This window comes from Phoxinus phoxinus, assembly GCF_949152265.1.
Source record: "Phoxinus phoxinus genome assembly, chromosome: 7".
NCBI lineage: Eukaryota > Metazoa > Chordata > Actinopteri > Cypriniformes > Leuciscidae > Phoxinus > Phoxinus phoxinus.
The window spans coordinates 18,966,836-18,990,673 of record NC_136882.1 but is presented as its reverse complement, the minus strand read 5'-3'; the positions used below and the strand labels follow the sequence as shown (position 1 = coordinate 18,990,673).

General features: G+C 37.2%; 2 protein-coding genes across 2 annotated transcripts; both read right to left on the bottom strand.

Annotated features, from left to right (window-relative positions):
* Positions 1-6,008: 6,008 nt before the first annotated feature.
* trim45 (tripartite motif containing 45) lies at positions 6,009-14,546 on the bottom strand. Its single transcript, XM_079618161.1, has 6 exons — positions 13,866-14,546; positions 11,371-12,122; positions 8,592-8,721; positions 7,574-7,688; positions 7,334-7,460; positions 6,009-7,246 (listed from the first exon to the last, which is right to left on the bottom strand). Exons 1-6 carry the CDS (start codon positions 14,342-14,344, stop codon positions 7,095-7,097), a joined length of 1,755 nt encoding a protein of 584 aa, XP_079474287.1. The 5' UTR covers positions 14,345-14,546; the 3' UTR covers positions 6,009-7,094.
* A 665-nt stretch (positions 14,547-15,211) lies between these two features.
* vtcn1 (V-set domain containing T cell activation inhibitor 1) lies at positions 15,212-18,177 on the bottom strand. The gene is made up of 5 exons (XM_079619043.1): positions 17,583-18,177; positions 17,425-17,489; positions 16,951-17,310; positions 15,977-16,234; positions 15,212-15,726 (listed from the first exon to the last, which is right to left on the bottom strand). The coding sequence occupies exons 1-5, from the start codon at positions 17,612-17,614 to the stop codon at positions 15,599-15,601; spliced, it is 843 nt and encodes a 280-aa protein (XP_079475169.1). The 5' UTR covers positions 17,615-18,177; the 3' UTR covers positions 15,212-15,598.
* Positions 18,178-23,838: the final 5,661 nt, after the last annotated feature.

The following is a 23,838-nucleotide window of genomic DNA, read 5'->3' as shown; positions in this document are numbered from 1 at the left end:
CAAAGAACCGTTTAAGAACCTTTATTTTTAAGAGTGACTTGTCAAATATTACTCCGTTACAAGTAAAAGTTGTAAAGACTGATTTTTTACTTAAGTAAAAGTACAGAAGTAGCCTACTTTGTTTTAAAAGTATAGCCTACTTAAGTAGGCTATCAAAAGTAAATGTCAATGCATTGTTTGCATTGTTGTTACAATAGGCTATTATGCCTCTGAATCTATGCCTATACCCTCATATCAATATCAAATTTATTTCTAGAACACAAATCCAGTAGTGGGATTGACTTTGAGATTGAACAAGTGCACTCAATAATGTCCACAATGGTTTCGGACACCCAAATGGCTGTTCCCGTACGTCACAGTACGTTGTATTGTGGTTGAAAATGAAAATCGGGTTGACGTCAGAAACCAACATCAGACGGGTTCTGACGGCACCCCGACTTTAATTTCCAACCAAAATCCAACATCTGTCCGACGTTGGATGTTGACGTCGGGTTCTGACGTCAATTTGACTTATTTCCAACTAAAATGCAACCCCTTGCAACCAAAATCATCCCCTGACTGGCATTATTATTTTCTAAAGACCTTGACAGAATTGTAGTCGAGTAAAAAGTAAGATATTTGTCTGATAATGTAATGAAGTTAAAGTAAAAAGTTTCCAGAAAATTGTTTTAATACTCAAGAAAGGTAGGCTACAGATACTCAAAAAGTGTACTTAAGTACTGCAGTAGCCTACTCAAGTACACATACTTTGCTACTGTCTACCTCTGCATATAATATTATGTAAAAAAAATATCTACGTCTTTGTGGAAATTTACTGTACATGGCCTATTATTAAATATGTAAAATTTAGTTGATGCAATCAATCTTATGAATAATTGACATATAATCAAATATATGTTAAAATTAGATTACGCAATTTTATAAATGATAAATATATGTTCAACTTTACATAATGCAATCTTATAAATGATTTATAATAAAATATATGTTAAACTTTAGATTGCGCAATCAAATGATTTACATTTAATTAAATATATGTTAAACTTTAGATAACGCAATCTTAGAAATGATTTACATATAATCAAATATATGTTTAGGACTTATTTTAGAGGACGCAGTCTTGGGGTTGAATATAAAATAGTTTGTGCCCTTATACATCATGGATCCATCAAAGGACATGTTCACATTCTGCTGAGCAGCAGAGAAATGAGGCCATTTAGATCAGCCTGTGACTTAGTCCTTGGGCTGCCATAAGTGTAGTTCTTCTCTCTTGATTTAAGGATGATATACCAGACTAACCCACAGTGTCAGTGCTGTTGAAGGCTGTGGAGAGAAAAAATCATGTGTGAGTCATATTTAAGAAGGCAGTGGCCAAGGGACTGGATCTGCTGTCAGTCAGTTCAAGAGGCACACATTTGACACCCTGACAGAAGTCATGTCAGAAAGAAGGAGTTTCGCTCTGCTGAGTTTCTCAGTTTTCTGTGAGAATACGACACAGATCACTGGCCAAAAGTAGAATCACCTTAAACCTCAGACTACTACAAAAAAGACTGGATTAAGAGAAAATAATTCACCGCCAACCTCTGTGAAGGCAAAAAGAGGACAAAGAGGCAGGGAAAAGCAGAGGAAACGGATGATTGAAAGGTTTATCTATTACTTTAAGAGCAGTAGAGGTGAGACTGAGACCATCCTCCAGTGGGCCTGCATAATGAGTCAGGATGTGCTCTGAGACTTTGAAGTGAGGAATGGTGAACGATGACAGTTTAAACTCAGCAAGCAAATGAATGGGATACAGCTTCAACCTTGAGAAGTCCAGGCAAGGGCGAGTTGATTGGCTCTGCAGGACCAAAGCGGCTGTCAATTGCATATCCTGTCACCAATAAATGTAGATAAGGGTGCCTGTATCTGACATTCCAGTTAATGAGGCGACACAGCACTGCCCCATAATGCTAAAGAAAATAGGAATTGAGTGGGGGCAAAAACCATCTCCGTAACAGAAGTACCCAGGTTAAACTAATAATTAAACAATAGTCTAACTGTTATACTAAACAATATAATCACATCCGAGTCATATAAAACCAAATAAAACAATTAGGTTCAGGTGAAATACTTAAAATGTTCGCCTTTGACTGAAATGATACAATTAATCAGCATCAAACAATAAAGGACCGCAGCACAATTGAATTATTGTTTTTATACAACAGTTCGTAAAAGGGTTAGTTCACCCAAAAATGAAAATTCTGTCATTAATTACTTACCCTCATGTCGTTCCAAACCAGTAAGACCTTCATTCATCTTGGAACACAAATGAAGATCATTTTGATCAAATCCGAGAGCTTTCTGACCCCCCATATATAGACTGCAACGTGATTGTCACTTTCAAGGCCCAGAAAGGTATAAGACATTGTTCAAATAGTCCATGTGACTATAGTTCAACCTTAATGTTATGAAGCGACGTAAATACTTTTTGTGCGAGAAAAAAAAAGGCCGGTTTGGAACGAAATAAGGGTAAGTAATTAATGACAGAATTTTCATTTTTGGGTGAACTACCCCTTTAATATTACATGTTGTTGGGCATAATTGCCAGTTATTACAGTTTCCAAAGAATATTCTAAACGAAGCCAAACCATAATCAACTGTCACAACAAGAATGAATCAATGTTTTGGAATGAATTCATTGAGTGAATGATTCAGTGACTCACTCATAAAGATGGCCCAGTTCCTGAATAAATTAATCACAGAGTCCAAATATGCGTACTTCTATAGTGTGCAAAAACAACAACATGTGAACCGAGTAGTATTTATAGTATTCATATAACAGTAGGCGAAAAGTACCTGGATGACCTACTTCTTCCAGCGAGATTCTGGGCGAAAGTCCAAACTGTATTTTTACGCCTTTGAAGGGCACTTCAGGAAGGGGTTCCAAATGAAAGTGAACACATGCATTCCTCATAAAGAGCCCTTCCACAAGTCATACATGTTCTTTTCCAGTTTTTTGCCAAAGTAATTTTGATAGCTAAGAACTTTATTACTATATTAACATACAAATTACGTGCTAAATTGGTGAGGTACATACATGTATTAAGTATTGATTTTTATAGCTGACTTGCTTACATTTAATTTTATTTATTTATTTGCAAACATTTGGCCATATGTTCCTTAGTTCTGATCTTATACAGTTAGTAAAATAAAATGCTGTCTTAACAAATGGATTCATTTTATAGTTTACATCTTAAATATGATTTACTGTATGATCAACTAGTAATGTATTACATATGTTTCATGTCCCCTTCATGTTTATTTTTAAAACTCCCATCGCTTTAATTGGGCAAGTGAGCATATAGCTATGTTACTAAAAATATATGAGGTGCCCAAAGGGGACTTAACACTATGTTATGCAAGTTGTCCTGGAAACCACATTTCTCCTGGAGAATGAATTATTGACAAACTGCTAATGTTAACTAATCCAACTGAATAATTCAGTCACAACACAGTCCCGGATTCAAAACTCTCTGGCACGTTATTCTTCCCTTCAGTGCTTTTGTGGGTGCATATGAAGAAGAAGCTTTTAGCCCGGGTTGTCAAGCTTTGTCACAACAATCTGGTCTCGACGCTGTGACATGACATGATGCTGACAGGTGAGGAAGAGTTCTCACCTTGAGAGGGATTGATGGGAGAATAGAGATCTGAGACAGACTGTAGTCACATACCAATGATTACGGTAAAAGCAGAGTGTGTACATCAGACAGAACAATTTACAAAAGGGCATGTGGAGGAAAAATAACAAGAGCAAGAGAATATGCATTAGACCTCAAGTGTGAATGATAAATGAAGTGTAGACAGAGAGGAGCTCGTAGAGGTAAACACTGCCAAACAAGACAATGTGTTTTTAGACAGAGAGATGACAAATGCAACGAGAAGAGGAGGCAGCTGAATGAATGAGTGCATCCAATATCAACAGATATGATAGCGTGCAGCTCTCGAGCCCATGAGGATTACGTAAAGGCGTTCACAGAAAAAGTGCACACCGAGGAATACGAGGTCTCTGGGAAACAGGCAACGAGTTTAATGATGCACATCATTAATGACATCTTCTGGATGGCATAGCAGCCATATTATTATTCTCTGGGACCAAGACGTTTGCAGCAGATCCTTCAAGTCCTGTAGGTTGCAAAGTGGAGATGCCATGGATTGAACTTGGTCCAGCACATCCCACAGATGCTCAAATGGATTGAGATCTGGGGAATTTGGAGGCCAGGACAACACCTGGTTTGAACTCTCCATCATGTTCCACAAACCATTCCTGAACAATGCGCAGTGTGGCAGGGTGCATTATCCCACTTCCACCAGGGAACACCACTGTCATAAAGGGTGTACCTGGTCTGCAACAATGTTTAGGTAGGGGGCACGTGTCAAATTTATGCCCACATGAATGGCTGGACCCAGAGTTTCCCAGCGGGGGTCATCATTGGCATTCTGATTGGTCTGCGACTACAGCAGAGTGTGATGCACTGTGTGTTGTCACACATTCCTCTCATAACCATCATTAAAATTTTCTGTGACTTGTGCCTCAGTAGACCTTCTGTGGCTCAGGCCAGACAGGATAGCCTTCGTTGCCCTCGTGCATCGATGACCCTTGGGCGCCCCAACACCCTATTGCCTAAAATGATTGTGGTTTGTCAATCCTCGGACCACTGTTGGTAAATTCTCACCACTTCTGACCAGGAGCAACCCACAAGCCATGCCGTTTCACCTTGCCATAACATTTTGACCTTGTCAAAAACACTCAGATCTATATTCCTGCAAATGTTGATTACAAGAACTGATATTTTGCTTACCATCTAACAGACCTTAAAATGTGACCTTATTAGGAAATGATCAACAACAGTCACCTGTGACTGGTCATAATGTTATATATTCCTAACTTAATTTGCTTTATACTATGATAAATATTGGCATATACTATGCCTGCACCAGCCACATCATTTGACCACGTTCTTCACCTACATCGAGATATAATGACACACTTAGCTGCTTCTCTTCTTCAACATTTTTCCTTCCAACAGCCATTTAGATTCTATCCAGGTCATGGCATCAGAGTAACAGACCCTCCCCCCCAAAAGAGGCTTGAATCTGTGATGTGTGCTGTCAAACCCTATGCATGCAGATTAATGCATAGTTTAGCCCCCTAGAATGCGTATGTGGGTCACAAATGAGATTCTTCTCTGAAATGCAAATTAGATATAACACTACTTCTATATCTGTCAATCAAAAAAAAAAAAATTCCAATGATAATTGAGATTATGTGTGGGTGACCATGATTCTTCCAACTAGGACATGTGGATCATCATCCTAGATTTTTTTTTCATCTTTTAGGAATAGGGAAAGGAAAGGGAAAATATAGTTTCCTTTATTAATACCCTAGTTTACATGTATAAATTTAAAAAAGGTAACCCTACCCCTTTTCCTGTTATATAAATAGGAAAGGGTATAGCGTTACGCAAAATTAGGGTGACCATATGTGTGTGCCTACATGTGTGTGTATATATATAAACTAGGGGTATTAATGATGGGGTATTAAGATGAAAAGACCACTTCTTACAAAAATCCATCATCAGAATATTGTGATAAAAGAGTGTTTGCAGGCTTACAGAACTACTCGTGTCCTTGACTGTGTGAGCTCAGAGATTTCAAAGAGAAAACCGAGTGTTCGAAGCGTGCATGTTGCTCTTCTGAATCAGATTGATTGCTACTTTAATCCACTGCTTTGTGTGTGCATGGCACACTGGGAAGAAATATAAGAGGTCATTGACTGATATCTTTCACAGGCTCTTTTTTTTCCAAAGTGATTAAATATGATATAATGTATACATTTTATAAATGTATATATTTTGTAATATAATTGTGAAAACATTTTTTTCTGTTGTGTGATTACATTCACAGTTAAGATTTATCATTTTATGCAAACGACATAATGTAGAATGAACAAGAATGACATATTTAGTTTTCATATTGGTTGGAGAGGGAGAGAGAGAGAGAGAGAGAGAGAGAGAGAGAGAGAGAGACTTCCTCACAAAGCACAGCTGCCATCTAGTGTTAGAAAGAGCAATCCAGTATGTTACAACAGATCCACTGAGTTTAATTGTGTTGATGTTTTTAATCCTTTTCTCAGTCTGCTCAAAATCAACACAAATGAAAACGGCAAACCAAATAACTGCATTGATTCAAAATATATTTTGCTCAATAAGCAAGGTAAACCACATGGTGGTGAGACCTAAAGTAGGTCTTTAAGTAATAAGACATTTTATTTGTCTCAACACGTGTTTTATAGACCTGACTTCACAGAATATACACTATGCGAAACAGATCACATTAGCACAATCAAACACACTCACAATCTGAGAAGTGCCACTCTTACAAGTGGAGAGGTAAGAGTTGTTTAATCCGAGGTACCAGTACAGCATATACAAAGACAGCTAAAATGTAATGGGATGCATATAATAACAAACGCAGTCTTTGAAATCGAGTCATGCACATGTATATAAATAAACCATTATAACAATATAAACCACATTGTCTATATAAAAGGCTATTATCAAAGGAAACATGATGATTATGATAAAAAGAGCATAAAACAATACCAGACATTAACAAAAATATGTTAATATACAAAAATATTCTCAAATGTTTTTGTCAAATGCTAATTATGATCAAATGATGGTTAAAAAATATTTACAGTGAACACAAATAAAAATACAGTAGTTCTGAATGTGTAAATAAAACACTAGCTATTAAATCTATATAATACTGATACAAAAGTATTAGTGTTGGCACTTTGAAAAACAGAACAGTTTATCTGCCATGATTAAGGCGCACAATAAATATTGGCACCAAATGTTGATAAAAAAAAATCAACACCCAAATTATGGACACCCTAAAAAGTTTAATCTTTCAAAATAATGAGAATTAAACTGTATGAATAAAGGCCACACGAAAGGCACAATGTGAATCTGTGCTTTATATGTTGACTGGTTAATGGTTTATGAGTTTATGGTACAAATTTGATCAGACAGAGTGTATATTTTCTGATTGTCTCAGAGCTCCACAGTCCGGAGATGTCCACGAGGAGAAAGGCTGCCCAGGTTATGTAGAATACACTCTGAAGCCTCCACCACACTTCCACAACAGGACCAGTGGGGCTTACCGGGGTGTCCTTTATGACCATGTCCACAACCCTGAAAGCCTCCTAAGTGCGCACACACAGATACACGTATTCCCTTTAATGTGATGTAAATAAATATTATATAAAATAAAAAAAATTGTGCTCCAGTACCTGGCATGGTCCCTGTGCAGCCACAGCGTGCCTCTTTAGCGCCCCCACTAGAGCAGAAGGAACAACAATGGAATACGCCACGGTGACGTCTGAACTTCCTCTTCACATTTAGCACGAAAGGTGATCCCTGGAAACCACAGATTGTTGGAATGTCAGTCCCAGCATCACTGATGTTCCTTCAAACTGGCCAATAATGTTGTTGTTATTATTAGACACGTGTTTTGGTTTAACTGCAGTTACCTGGACGTGCTGTGCTTTAACACAGACCCACACAGAGTAAAGACCTGCTTCAGCAGGGGTGTAGCTCACACCATAGGAGCCATCACTGTTATCCACCACAGACACCTCCACAGAGCTGTAATGCCACAGAGGGCAAAAAGAGTCACAGTCTGAGGTGAGAAAAAATGATGAGGACATTGAAGATCTTAATAAAGAACTTTTGTGGCAGTGTAGCAGTGGCGGTCTGTCAGAATGAACCCCAAACATCCTAATCTCAAGTCCCGTTACAGTTTACCACCCCTTATGTAAATTAAGTTGCTCCTTTTGTATGAAGTTAGACACCCTATTGTCGGATGGTTCTTAGGGTCCCTCACTTGCTTCCATTCTACAATTGAATGGATTCTACATTTGCTCAGGATTTTATCCACTCAAATTGTGCATGAAACTGTTGACTTTGTTCTACTTCTATATGATAATTAAGCCATTCTGGGAAATGAGCACGTTCAACCACATATCTTGGAGTGGAATCTGGGTCGAGGCAGTCTGTCATTTCTTACACTAAATAATGCAACGATTTTGATCTCAGATGCTATTACAGAAATCTTTTTCTTACTTGTTTCATTTATGCATGACTGACAAATATGACATTAAGTTTATTACTTAAAATGAATCCTGTGTAATCCAAATGTTTGAAAATAAATACATTAATTTCGGCCTAAATAACAAATAATAAAAACTGAAATATTATAAAGTGATAAAAACTAAAACATATTTTTGCATTATTATTATTGTTTCTTTTTACATGTTCAAAAAAGAAAAAAAAAGAAAAAAAAAAGTCAAAAAAACTAAAACATACATTTATTCATGAACAAGCAGAATCTCAGAAAAAGATTAAAAAAAAATTGCATTGGCATGTGCATTGTCCGTTATGAGTAGAATCTGTAAGCATTAGCATATATGATTCAGCCGTAAGGACTTTAGTGACTCTACCGTCACATTTTTAAAAATGTGGTGGTCTTAATTTTCCCTGTGTACTCACCAGTCCTTCCTGTCCTTGTGCACTATGCTGACCAGCACAGGGTCTCCACCTCGGTCTATCTGCTCTCCAGAGGAGTCCCTGCAAACCAGAGTGAACTCGTCCCGCTGGCCTTCACGACCTCGCTCCACACCTGGGAGTTATTCACACACAAGGACAGACACATGTGAGTGGACACAGGCTATGCAAACAAATTCTCGAGAAAAAAAAAACTGGCTGTTAATTGGATGAAGGCAGATCTGATAGCTTGCAGTTGATTGCGAGGAAAGGGGCGGGATTTAAGCCAAATCAATTATAGGATAAGTCTGTCATTTCATTGGATTTTTATTAAGAAAATCAAAGGTAAAAGAAGCCCCCATGACCTGGATCTAAAAAAAAAAGAAAGAAGATTAATTTAGAAAATATCTTGGGTACATTTTCATTCCATCCCAACTTTAAGAAAGACATAACTCAAAAACGTTTAGAAAACAACTCAATTAGATTTATAATGTTTTTTCCCCTGCGTGTCGCTGTGTGAATGAACGGCGCGGTTTCGTCTGATACACAAAATCACACACGTGACGTTCGCAATGTTTTCAGTGTCTGCAAACTCAATTTATGAGGTTGTGAACACATAAACTTCATCTCCAGAGCGGCTTTGAGAGTCACTTAACAAGCTTTTCAGTTTCATTTGAGAAAAAAAAACTACTGTCAAATACACACAGAAACTGAAAGATCTTCGCAACAAACCGTCAAAATAAAAGATCAGTTTAACTTCAAGAAATTATGACAGAAATATAGGCTATCACTACTGCATACTTAAATGTACTTCTCAAAGTAATAATAATAATATAATTATTTCTAAGGAATATCATAAAACCCAAGACATTTAAACATCCATGTACAGTTCTGTTGGGCAGAATCTTACTTGACAACAATAATGCAATGTTTTGTCATGAATTGTTATATTTTCATTTGATTACATTTTAAAAGCTTAATTTAATTGTTGAAGTGTATATAAATTAGTATTAAATCATAGTAAAAATAAATAAAACTTGGATTTAATGGGGCCCTAAATTAAAAGGTAGCTACTCTTCAATTGTGAACTAACACGTTTTCTTTCTCAAGTTCTAATAAATATGTGGAAAGCACATTTCCTTAATGGTAAAAGCACATTAATTTACCATAAATGGTAAATTAATATTGTGATAAATATCAATATCAAAATACAGACTGGATAAGTGACCCTTTTACACTTTAGGAGCACCAGACCAGTACAAAGGTTGAGTTGTCATAGTAACCAGGAATGTTGTCTGCTATTTATCCCAGTGTCATGCCCTAGGCCTTTTGTTGTGTGCACTTGTGTATGCATATCTGTGTGTGGAACAAATGTGGATCTAAAGTCTCTCTTTCAGAATTCAGATCTTGTCGCACAGAAAACTTCAAATTTTATCTGAACTACGGTTTCTGAGGAATGTGCACTGAACCAACCATCATGTGTATTGACAAAGAGCTTAAGATTCCACGGACCTCTAATACAGCACGTTACCACAGTTTCACGAGTAACGTCATTCTGATTCAAATCTTAACTATTGACTAATGACTAACTGACCCAATTCAGGGGGAGAGGAGCTCATAAAAGTACTTACAGTTTTAGATCAGAATTTACAGTTATTGAAATTCTGTCATTTATTTACTCGCCCTCATTTCATTTCAAACCTTTATGACATTCTTCTGTGGAATGTACATTTTTAAAAAATATTTTAATGAATAATAATAATATAATGAAAGTTAAAAGGAAATGGCACTGTCAAGCTCCAAAATGACCCCAAAAAAAGCATTAAAGTGGTCCGTGTTATATTTAAGTCTTGTGTGAGAAAAATACAAAAATTTTAATCATTATTAAATTAAAATCTTGACATCTCCTTAGCCACGTCTGATTTGTGAATGACTTGTCAACTTTTCAATAAATCAGCTGATCCACAAAATCTAAAAAGATTTTTTTCATAAATCAGACTTACCCGTTCAACCTACCTTCTGACTATATTATTCTAGTTGCAGAAGTACACTTTCATATGTTTTTTATGGTTTTAATGTACATTAATGGTGCCTGTGTGTCATTTCTGAAGCTTGAAAGTATCAGTTCTCATACCTTGTATGGAATTCCAATTGCATGGAAAGAGCGATCAGAACAGTGCAACATTTCTCTGGTCCTAAAAGTTTGGAATAACATCAACAACTGACAATTTCCAGGTGGAAATTTCATTAACAGGTGAACTATTCCTTTAAGGCTGAGGTCTTCCTCTATGTCAGCGGTTCTAAATCTCTTACACCATATCCTAACCATGCGATATGATTCCAGCGACAAGCACTTTGTCTCTCCACACCAGTGCTGCGTTTATGTCCACTTATTTTATGCCCTTCCCCCACTAACTTTGTTCACTCGGATGTATGTCATTGCTTACGTTGCACGAATGCCCACTAATGGCGGAACCCTGGCAATGTGTTTAAATCTAAAGCCCAAAACCCTTTATCACTTGGAATTTGCTATGGAGCTTGCCGAGCGAATAACTGTTGAGACGTCACAATCGTGTTGCATTGTAGTCAATGAATCTACCTAAAGTATACAGACGAGTAAAATCGAGGGTTCGAGGGTCTGTCCAAATAAACTTCCCTCGTCCACTTGACGAAGCTGAACGCTTTTCAAAATGGAGGTGGGGATTCCCCTGAGAGGAAGTGCTTAGGGAAGTTTGCGAGTGTATGTCTAAAAGTGGAGTTAAACGCAGCCCAGACCTACTCTCACCTTCTCCCTGGATAGTGCACTTGCTGGGATCCAAAGTCTTGGCATGTACAACTCCAACCACAGGAAATCCCTCAATCTCCCCAGCACTCTCCTGAGGAAGAAAACAGATGCTGCTGGCATTATCGTGGGCGATCGTCGTTGGGTGTGGGTCGTATCCTGACTCTACAAGGTTCATCAATCTCCTCATAGTAACTCCTTTGGCACTGAGGATTTCGGCGTCTGAACCGCACGTGAGCAGGCGTTCTGCAAAGTCCACTCCACCACGGACGTCAGACAAGGCTTGCTGCAGCTGAGCCTTCTGCAGATGGAGTTGGTTCCTGCGCTGCAATTTCAAGTCCTCCAGTGACCGCAGCAGCGAACAGCAATGGGCCTCCACAGCGTTGGCATAACTCCGAGCAAACGCCCGAATCTCACCCGCCAACGTGTCAGTCCGTGCCCGCAAAGCCTCTTGGGATGTGTCCACGCATCTCATTGAATCCTCCAGACGAGCAAGACGAGGCCTCAAGCTCCTGACGACCAAATCCCTGATGCGATCTCCATGGCGACTGATGACCTCATGGGCAGAGCTGCAGTGGTGGTCACGGTGAAAGGTGGCCGCACACTCCAGGCACACAGTGAGGTCACATGGCTCGCAGAAGAGCCGTAACTCCTGACCAGGATGCAGCGAGCACAGGACGGGTCTAGTGAGACGACCCTGGGACTTCAGCTCCTGTAAGCTTTGGATAGAGTGAGAGGAGGTCCTCTTCTGTCTCCTGCAGGGAAGATACACATTAGAGGACTTAGTTTGCATTCAAGTCATGATGGAAAGATTGAATTTATGAGTTAAATGCCACCACAAATTTGTCATTTCGAGCCGAGGTGAAATCCCTGGATTAAGCCCAGAGTTTCAGGGCATTTCAGAGAGAAAACATGGTGGAATGAAATCAAAGAATGAAGCATCTGTATTGACAGTAAATTTGTGATTGGAATTAAATTATTATTTTCTTTTCCTCATTTACAATAAAACTAGCTACATGTAGTTGCATACATGTACAAAATACAGTAGTGTTGAACAGTAACGATAGAATATAACATGATTAATCATTTTAATCATGGTCACAATTTGTGGTTGCTGAATAAATGCACTTACTCTGTGCAAGTTGCAACAATACAAAGTCTTTTTTAGTTGTTCTAATAGACAACATTAACAAAATGTATAATTATTGTTAATAATTAATATTAGGAATTACAGTTCGATTCAGATTTATTTAGGTTTACTACAATTCAGTTTTTTACACAAAAACCAAGAAAAACACATGATATGCATTCTTTATCATTTAGTAGAAGTAAAGTTCTTGCTTTATTTTTTTGTAGAAAGTGTGCATTGTCATCTTGATCCGACCATAGTGATTTGAAAGCACCTGGCATCATAATTATGACTTACCAATTTGTGTAATTACACTTCGCAAGAGAACTTGAACGCAACATTTTGCAATAGCTTAAAAGTATGAAGCAGAGAATGCTTTAGGGGGGTGTTCACACAGGACACATCTATGGGACAGCCATTTTTGACCATTCAATGTGTAATGTTACAACTAAATAACCATAGGTCTTGACCTTTGACCCTTACCCAAAAGTCTAATCTGGTCATCCTCTTTAAATGTTCTGAAATCACATACTCTATGAATAGGTAATTATTCTGAATAAGTACATATTATAAAGTATTTGTGTAGTTTAAATGTAATCTGGATTCATTATGTGACTAATGTCTGTTGCGTCTGTTACTCCTATCCCGTTGCCTCATGGGATATTAAAATGTTCATCAGCTGCACATTCTAGAATATTGCCTGAAGTAGTAGGTCATCCGGGTACTTTTCACCTAAGTTACTGTTCTGTGAATTCTATGGAAGCATGTTTTCGACACAGAATAAACCAATTAAAAAAAAGATAATTGCGAGTTTATATCTCGCAATTCTGTGGCGGAAACAATGCTTCCATATAATTCAGACATACTCGTATATCATACTGTTTTTCACCTAAGAGAAGTAGATATTTCATGTGGGCAGCTATTGTGCATTTTATTTAATAACATGTTCAATAGCTAAAGTGGTGAAGCACAACCTCTGTAATATTTATACAGTAGACTGACATATCACGCTGTCAAAATACACCACTTAATAATAATGATTGTACTAATTCAATATTATATTTAGAAAGCTTATATTTTATATTTTTTTGATAAATGTTGAGAAGTGTTTTTTTTTTTTATACAATGGAAGTCAATGATAACCAAAATCGTTTGGCTCTCAATATGTTAAAGAAACACAAGTAATAACGTTACAGGTTGGAACGACATAAGGGTGAGTAAATTATGACTTTTTTCATTTTTTTTGGGGGGGGGGGGGGGGGGGGGAACTATCCCTTTAACATAATTTGTGTTCAAGGAATAAAGTGGCTTATGAAACGACAAGAGGGAGAAGAAATAACTTTATATTCTCAGTCCGCGATAAACTAACCTGTGGGCCTGACTGCAGAAGTCGCATAGGTTGACACAGCACACCTCACAGCGCTTCCCCGCGTCACTGTCGCTGCACAAGTCGCACAGAACGCTGCTGTCCACTAGCAGTGTCTCCGTGAAAACCTCGTCCAGCGCGAGATGATCAGTGGTCAGCCCATCCACTCCCGATGGCGGCAGATTCACCTCTGAATCGCACTCAGGACACAGGATCGTGGAGCCAGAGTTGTGCCCGTGCGTGTCATCTTCAGGCGAGCGTCGTTCCCCGTTCACGCGACGCACCGAAAACGGCTCGAGCTGGCGAACGCAGTCCGCACAGAAAGTGTGCAAGCAAGGCAGGATTTTAGGGTCTCGATACATCCGATTACAAACACCACAGACCGCTCTGGACTTCTTTCCCGTGTCCCCATTGCTTTCACTCAACACTGTTTCTCGTTTTTCTTCTTGAACTAACGTTAATCGCTCTTTGCAAAGTGACATCGTAGTTGTTCTTTTTATGAGGGTTTTATTATAACTCGCGCTTATTCAAAAACAAATTATGACGCAACAGCAGTAGCCAGGTTTTGGTAGCATTTACCCAAAAAATTCAACTCAGACCAAACTTACTGAGAGTTAACTTTTTCGCTCATGTTATTTGAGAACGTGCCTCGCCATCCAATCATGTTATGCGTTCACGTTTGGGGGCGTGGCCTGAAATCTGACCTATTTTAGCCTGTCCCCATCTTCTGGCTAGCTAGGCAGATCAATCCACATCACAGGTCAAGATTTGCAGTTCATGCTTTTTCCTGCTGAAATCGAATTAATTCCTTTACAAAATACCTTTAATGAATCCATTTGCAAAAGTTCCTTAAATATGGGCATTTGTAGCCTATAATAAACCATGGAGACTATATTTGTAATAGCCTTAATAACAATGTACAATGTAATACAAGTCCCTGTTTTTGGATGTGGGTTTTTGGATGTAGGTTTGCCACTTTACATTATACATTTACATTATCATTAATGTTTCAATAAAATTATAGCAATAGCCTACATTGGTAAAAGTATGTATTCATCTTTGTTAACAGTTGATAAAAAAATACAAATGTTAATTTCATGTTAGCTCAGGTCCATATTAACAGATACAAGTTTTGATTTAATTACTATATTAGTAAATGTTGAAATTAACATTAAATAAGATTCAACATTAAATAACATTAATTCACATTTTCATAGTTATTTTATGTTAACTAATGTAATGAACAAAGTGGCCTTATTGTAAATTGTACCTTTTTATCATTAATTAATTTCTAGACATGTTTATTTGTGTTCTAATATGAAACAATAAAAGAGATACCAACACAATGTCTAAAACAAAAAGTGTAATGAAAATCCTTTATTGGTAATGCAAGCATGTTTCCAAGAAAAGTTTCAGATAATATGTGAAAAAAGGTATAATAAATAATATTACATATGTTTGCAGATTAGCTGACATTTTGTCAATAACAAAAGGTTTCATATGAAATAATTTATTGGATTTATCATGTGAAACTTGCATTTGGATTTAGATGATATGTCCATGTTTCTACAAAATCTCATGTAAAATGTAAAAAACAAAAAAATACAGTTTGTAATTTTATTGGGAAATGTCATTATGGTTTAGGATGTGTGGTTAATAGATATAATGTTTGTATGTACTGTAAGCAACCAACCCGAGAAAACATGTCAGTCTTTGTAACTTGGTTTGACCATCAGTCAACCGCTGGAGAGACTTGTCTGGGTTACAGAGAGAATAAGGATGACTGTGAACAGAAGTTGTAAGGATGACACTTTTGTAGATGCAGCACTGAAAATGAAGTATGTCTTCTCCGCCACATTGTTTGCTGAAGAATAATAATCATAAAGAAATAGCAATGTTGACTTTAGAACAGAAACTCAAGATTTGATCAACATACTGCACGTGTCGTGTTATTTAATGAGTGACATACATTTTGTTTGTCCATGCTGTCCAGAAAATTGGTTTAACAAATTTGATTTTATATGCAATGCTCTTTGTAAATATTATGATTATGGGTGAGCCCTTCTTAACAACTAGACTTTACAGTTTTGTTTAGTCAATATCTACAGTTTTACCTGTTACAGATGCCTCTGAGATAGCTTTCACAAGATCGTTCTCGATAAGACAGGTGTAGATGTCATCCACTTGTACTTGGTTTTCAAGGACACTAGTAACTCGCATGATTCCAGCATTGTTGTTGGTGAAACTGGTGCTGCTGTTTAAAAGCTGCCCACCCTGACTCATCCAGCTAACATCTGGTTTGGGAAACCATCTTTGAGCCTCAGCAAATAGAGAGCCATTTGCCCACCGAGTAAATGTGGGAGCTGTGAAAGCTGCAAAGAAACAGATATGAGAAGATCATATACATAATTTGATGTACAGTGTAAAGATTATTGAAGTATGTTTTACAGGGGAAAAAAGTCTTTCTATTTCAAAATTTCATTTTTAATTCAATGTTACTTGCCATTTCTTTGTGATAAATTGTGACATTTACTAGCTATTGCCAGTGCATTCAAATAGTCAGAGATTCAGTCATTTTAAATAATAATTTTGTCCATCTCTGAGAGCACACAACAGTTTAGTTCCTATGAATCAGTTTAGAACAAATCATTTAAGCGGCGCGATTCTGAAGTGTGCATACGATGGACACTACTATCCCGAGGCCACCGGAGAGGATTTATGAAAGACAGTAAAGCGATGTAACTGATGGCGGTAGGTCATATGATAATGACAACATGGCGGATGTACTACGTCCAGATTACATTCATACACTCATACTATATAGAACATACTTTTGAGCGGTCGTGAAGTAATTACGCATTCAAAATAAGTACCTACTCAAGAAATATACGATTTCGGATGCAGCCAGACACTAGTTTGGATTTCAGTGAATCAGGGTTTTTAACAAAATCATATGAGAGAATGGTTCAGTGACTCGCTCATATAGAAACTCACTTGTTGTCACCTTGTGGATCTATAAAGCAGAAATAAGATATGTGGGTTTAAACGTCCATTTACTTTGAAATAAATGAGTAAAGAATGTATTTACCAGCCACTCTAAGGTTAACGCTGGTAGTCCCTGAGACTTTTGGTGCATTGACAGTGACGCGATACACACCCTCATCCTCCATCTTCACGTTTCTCAGCAGAAGGGAAGCGTTGCCAGTTGATATAGCATCTGAGAACAGTTGAGCCCTGTTTTTGAACTGTATGTTCTGCCCCTGGAGCTGGGCTGCTTTGTTTTTGTATTCAAAGACCACACCACTGACGGCATCTTTTAGCCAAGTAATTGACACATCGGTCAATTTCTCATTGCCACTGTTGCTAAGAAACCTGCAATCCAGGACCACATCCTCATCAAGATTCCCCACAATAAAGGGACTGCTGCTTTCAACGGTACCTTGGGACACTTGAAAATCAAACACACACACAGACGTTGAGTTTATACATCAAAAGTCAAATGCACTATTAAAAGTTGTACAAACTATGCAAACTGTTAGAGTTAAATGATTGTTTTACCAACCTGAAAATGCAATAGCCAAAATAAAAATGATGAGTCCAGAAATGACTACTATCAGAACAATCATACTGAAAAAGACATTTGATGAAAAACATTCAGTATCGACTCATTGTACTATAATCTTCAACCTGAAATTGTTTGAAAAAGTTGCCCATTCTTACCTTGTAAAGATTATTTGTCCAATTGAAGCCATTCTGGTAATCTGGTCCTTATTTTTTAAGTATCTTTGATGAATCGATGTTCCACTCTGTTCATCATCTCTGTCGATGGCATAATAAATCAGCAGGCTAAGATGGACGAGCACTTCCTAATCCCCCAGACTAGTTTCAAACTGTACTTCCATTGAAGGAGATCAGCACCTCCTCCCTCTGTCAATATTACCTCTGAGAGGAGTGTCCTGACACACTTGATAACACACAGCTTGACAAGAGGAGTGTGCTCATGACACGAAATACAAACAGTTGCAATTGGTCAGAAGTCAGACTGGCTAAACCAGAGGTGTCCAAACTCGGTCCAGGGCCACTGTCCTGCAGAGTTTAGCTTCAACTTGCCTCAACACATCTGCCTGGAAGTTTCTATTCCTACCTTCATTAAAACCATCATCCATCATTCATTGAGCCACCTTGTTATAGACAATATTGTTTCATGTAATGACTCCGATTATAAGAGTCAAAGTCACACAATTGCAAGAGCACAGAGCAAGAGCCAGGAATGCGATTTAAACTTAGCGAGACCGAAAGCAATAAACTGTACAAGGGCCCAGAAACCCCAATGACGGCCCTGGTCTGTGTGCACATTCAGTTCTGTGTGCACAAATTCCATTAGCACTTTCAGGTCCTTTAACTTGTGTTTAACCAGTTGCAACCATTAATTATGTAAGTCAAATCTTCTGTTCTTCCAGTGTTCACCTGTTCACTTTTTTCTATCCCTGCACTTAAAGTAGCCTATCAATTACACTAATCTGTAAATTATGAACCATAATTGCAGTATATAGCTTACAATAATCATATTTTTACAGTTCACTTACTGCATGTTTCTGCTACAGAATGAACAATAAAACAAAGTAATTGTGACTTTTTTATCTCACAAACAGTGAAGTGATTGAATTGAGTTGGGTGGACATAACTATTTTACATATAGATTCTTCCTCAGTCGTGTTGTCACAACACAAGGATTTTGTTTGAATTAAAAATCAACCTTTAATTAAAACTAAGCTGGTTGTGTGGAACCACTGTCCATAATTGAATTGAGTTAGTTTAAAGTATCTTTTTTTTTTTTTTTTTTTTTATGTGGAAAAAACATATTTTGCAATTGTGGTATTGCAACCCAGACATCGGGTGATACTTTACTGTCTTACTTCACTTTTCACAAAAATGAACAGAGAAGCCTGTTACTAGTGGCTAGCTCTCATGTGACTGGTATGATCAAGAGTTCAGGTTATTATGATGAAGTCAATCCTGATGTGAAGATATAAAAAAATATTACTTCAAAATTAAAGTGGAGATTGTGTAGCCTACTGTATGGAGCCAGTGATATTCTGGCTTTTTAATTTTTATTATTATTTGTTAAAGTATTGTGAAAGGATGTATAAAATACCATGAAATTATTTATATAAAATAGCATGAGATCCAGATTTTACACAAAATAGGCCTACTAATGACTTATTTTTTTTTATTTGGGCAACTACAAAAGTTCACGGAGTTGCATAATCAACAGCTGTAGATGAAATCCTTCAAACCCTCATATTGATCCCTTAACACACTGCATTTTTTAAAAATAGCCTACATTCTCACATCTAAATGCCAGTTTCAAACTTCCAAAGGGGAACATATATTGATGTTGTGGTAAAAGCAGACTGTTCAAAAATGTCATGAGAAAGTATAGTAATGCAGACATCTTAACTGATATATACAGTTGCCTACAGGACTCCGTCAAGACTTGAGGAGTGTGTCTGAGCTTCAGCTGATCAACAATGCCGCATCTTATCTCTGATATTCCAGACAAACTGCGTGTGATGCTGTCAGAGGCTGCGAATATATTTCTAGTTATTGTTATGATTTACATTTTTCAGTACATCTTTAATTCTCAGTTTTCATGCTCCTGCACAGAAGAGTTTCATGTTATTGTGGTCATTTACATTGTGCTCATTCCTATAATATTGTTTATTATTTTAAAACTAATTAAACAACCCAGAACAAAAGTTTGTGGGGCCGTTTGCTGCGGTCTTTTGACTCAAATCTTCCAGCTTTTTGGAATCTGTCTGTTCTGGGGGGGATTCATCCTTTTAGACGGAGACTTGTATCTTTGTATGGCAACCAAACCTAATGACACACAGCGTGAACTTCCATGCAAGAAGAATCTCACTCTTCAAGAAATGAGCATTATTACAATCCACAAAAACAAGTCACAGGTAAGTAATAATAATTCAATTATATTTATTCAACTTGTATTTACACATTTAGGAGTTATATTTCTTCTGAATGTGGGTGTGATTCAATTTATTTGTTATACTCTAAGAAAGAAAAAAAAACAGAAAAGTTAGAAAAGTTTACAGACATTTCTTTTAATCTTTAAACACAATACAATGCAATGCATAATTCAAAAATGAGTATAACCTGTGAAAATACGGAAAATTCCTTAATATTAAGACAGTTACATGTGCCTATATTACAGAGTTTTCTTAGAGTGTATTCTACCAAACATGATTGATTGGGAGAATAAACGTACCTTTTTTTCCTCCAGTTGATTTTCAAAATGTGGGTTCATTTCTGACACACCTTAAGTAATGACAACAAAAAGCTATTGAACTTCCCCACCATTATTGACCAGGAAAATACTTGTAGATACAGTACATTGAATCTCTTTGTTGAGATGTTGTCACAGTGGAACCTCCCACATATGTATGAGTTTAGCACAATTAGGAAGCAAAACAACTCTTTTTATTTGTTTTAATGAAACTTGACCCAACCTTACACTTGTTCCGAGAACACATTCGAGCATTTTGGTTCAAATCATCCTTTATAGATTGAATTGTTCATTATGGTTTTATTGTTCTTTCTTGTGCAGTTGTGTGGTTACATCAGCATAGCTGTTGGTTTCATTGGATGGTGGCTGATATCAAACACTAAGGTTGGGATCTATTGTGACAGATGTTCTTGTCTGAAGTGTTTGAAGGACTGCTGCGACAAGATCTACGAAAGAAAACCATACTACGAGAGGCGGTATGAGGAGCTCCTGTCTGTGGAAACAGATAAACACTTGGATGAAAAATTGCACGAAATTGCCAAAAAGAGAGCAGAAGGGATATGTTCAAAGCACATTGCTCATATTGAAAAGAGCGAGTTTAGCAAAAATGGAACCGCACAAATGTCTGAAGATGCTAGGAACGCTTGGTGTGAAATATCTCGCCCAGATTTTTATACATCAGACCTTTCTGATAATCAAAAGCCAAAACTTTCTATTAAAGAATCCTATATCTTGGATATTTTCTGTTTCTGTCCGACCAGAAGTGACTAAAGGGCGCGGATGTTGAATAATTGCTAGTAAATACAAAAAGTAATTCCTAGTTTATGATTGCAAAGATTTATTGTATATTCTAATAATCCTATGATTATTTTAAGTGTCTTTTTTTTCTTTTTTTTTAAGTACATCAGGATTTCTGGTATGGAGCACCAGGGTGTGTGAATGCTTACAAAGAATATGAGACATTCTATGACTGTGTGTGCAGCTCCATGAGACACTGCAACAACAACTCTGTGTTCTACAACAAGAAGTATATATTTTTTTTTTTGTACTTTCTGTGCTTCATTAAAAATAATCAAGTTAAATGATACTACATACCTCAAAACCAAACCCAAGTACAGTGCTAATTTTGACACAAATTTTGATTACTTTTATAGTCTTTTGACTATAATTTAATTTAGTCATATTTTATTATTATACTCCTGGAGAAAACATATATTACAGTTTTTTTCAATCGCTAACAAGCGCTTACCCATACTTAAGATATTTTTTCTAAACTCTTAACACAGACTCACACCTACAAAACACAATTGGCCAAATGGTTAATTTTCTTCTCAAAAACACATTTTGTTAAATATATACTAACTCTTCATTTCAAAATAGAACACATCTTTCTCTGCAAACACTAACTTTACCAAAACACTGGAAATCTGACTCAAAATGAAATTATTCTGTCAAAGAATAACACTTGATTTCTTTTCACAAGGTACATGCAGTCTTTCAGAATACTGGCTATTCTTGACATTACAAAAACTGCATAGACTTTTATGTTTCAGTTTTACAGGTATTTGCATGCAAACCATGCAATCCACCGTTTTTACACTAAATGTCTTGGTTGGGAACTGTATGTCCACATGTACAGTAATGTTCTCATTCAAAAGCATTCCAGTAAAAAGCAAATCAGTTTTTTTCCTTTTACTCTTTACTACAGGAGGTACAGTAGAAACACGGTATGATAGAACAGAAAAAGTTTTACAGTATTGCTTACAGTGAACAAAATATCCATGAAACACATAAGAGCATTCTGAACAAAAAAAAAGCAAAAAGCAAAAAGCACAAAATTACTGTATCTAATCTCTGCGATCTTCAGGGTTAGGCCACATGTTTTCATCAACATCACATCTGATATTATCCAAGGCGATGCACCTGGGATAAAACCACTTGGTATGTTGGATCCACCCTTGGCAATCATGAACTGTGATGTCCCTGCACCAGCATCCATGGCTTCAAGGAGGGACATCTGGTCATGTGGTTGATGGTCATAAACCGTCCACCTCCATGCAGAAAATAACTCCTCTCTGGGGTTGAGGAAAGGTGAATAGGGTGGAAGGAAGAGACTTACCAGTCTTGGGTGGACTTCAAACCATGTTGTTATTGCTTGCGAATGATGGAAAGCCACATTGTCCCAGGTAATTACAAAGGTCCTCATGTTTTCACCCTCCTGATCCTGCTCTGGACCCAGGCGCTGGTGGAGATCATTGAGAAAGGCAAGGATGCGCTCGGTATTATAGGGTCCACTGGCTCACTGCACCTCTCACTGCACCTCTCACTACATCTCTCACTGCATCTCTCACTGCATCTCTCACTGCATCTCTCACTGGGCCTGCTCTTCTCACTGGGCCCCTTGCTCTTACTCTTCCTCTTCCAGACATTACAGTGTTTGTCTTTTTCTGTTTCTGTTTCCAAAAACATCGCTCTCACAGTCCTTCTTTTACTGTATAAGTGTCAATGTAATAGAAAAAAATAATCCCTGCCACTCTAAGCCAGTCTAAGCCAGACTGGAATCAGCTGTGGTTGGCCCAATTTACCCAACATAAATAAGCTCTGTGTCAATTATTCAATTGTTTGTTTGTTATCAGCTGAGATATATTGTTTTTGAACTGATCATTGCAGAAGCAGAGGTTTTTATACTGTATCTAAGGTTTGGAATATTGTTTTTGCTATTGTGGGATGTTGTGTGTTAACATTCGTAAATACTACAAAAACAATCCATAGTTTTGTTGGGAGGTATAGCTTGTCTGTTAAGAAAATGTAAGCATTATGGAAATGTGTTCACTGACTGCATATTGTTTGAAAACGACATGAAATGTGTGAATGGTATGGCCACAAAAGACCGATGCTGTGCTAATTGTGTTTAGAGTTTTGAAAATGTGACAACTGGCTGGACAAACGCTTGTTAGCGACTGAAAAAAACTGTAACCTGTTAATATGAATGATATTACGGTTTGAAAACGCAATTCACAGTAATTCAGATTTAACGGCTGAGCCTGTGACATACAGAATAACATGTCTTCATCTTAAAATTAAATACAACCACTTCTCATGGTTCTCAACATCGAAAGATGTTTACATATACACAAGATTTTCTTGTGTGCTGAATTCATAAAAATGACCCAGTTCAAAAGTTTACATATTGATTCTTAATCCTGTCATTACCTAGATGATCAACGACTGTGTTTTTGGTTTTGAGATGGTTGTTCTTGAGTCCCTTCTTTGTTCTTAAAATTAAAATATTAAAATATCCCCACATCATCACATACCCTTCACCATACCTGGAGATTGGCATGGAGTACTTTCCATAAGATCATCTCTCAATGCAAATCAAACCAGCTGTTAGGCTAACTGAAATAAAACCATGCCAATCTCCAGGTATGGTGAAGGGTGTGTGATGATGTGGGGATATTTTAATTCCAGAGGCCAAGGGAACTTTATCAGGATGCAGAGTATCCTGGATCCATATAGTAACTGGCCTTTAAAAATAAAAATTTGCCTGCCTCTATGGGAATTTAACATAGGGGTGTCCAAACTTATGCACCCTGTATTTTAAGGAAGAACATTTATTTATTTACGATACATTATTCATTCACAAAGAAAATTGGTGTCCTTAAAGGTTGG

What these genes read in the sequence shown, in the direction of transcription:
- trim45 (XM_079618161.1), bottom strand. Translation starts at nt 14,344, where the DNA reads ATGTCACTTTGCAAAGAGCGATTAACGTTAGTTCAAGAAGAAAAACGA. An exon ending in TTCTGCAGTCAGGCCCACAG is followed by an intron (nt 12,123 to 13,865) that starts GTTAGTTTATCG and finishes TCTTCCCTGCAG; the next exon opens with GAGACAGAAGAGGACCTCCT. An exon ending in CTGCACAGGGACCATGCCAG is followed by an intron (nt 7,247 to 7,333) that starts GTACTGGAGCAC and finishes GTGCGCACTTAG; the next exon opens with GAGGCTTTCAGGGTTGTGGA.
- vtcn1 (XM_079619043.1), bottom strand. Translation starts at nt 17,614, where the DNA reads ATGGCTTCAATTGGACAAATAATCTTTACAAG. An exon ending in GGACAAATAATCTTTACAAG is followed by an intron (nt 17,490 to 17,582) that starts GTAAGAATGGGC and finishes TGTCTTTTTCAG; the next exon opens with TATGATTGTTCTGATAGTAG. An exon ending in TTTGGCTATTGCATTTTCAG is followed by an intron (nt 17,311 to 17,424) that starts GTTGGTAAAACA and finishes TTGATTTTCAAG; the next exon opens with TGTCCCAAGGTACCGTTGAA.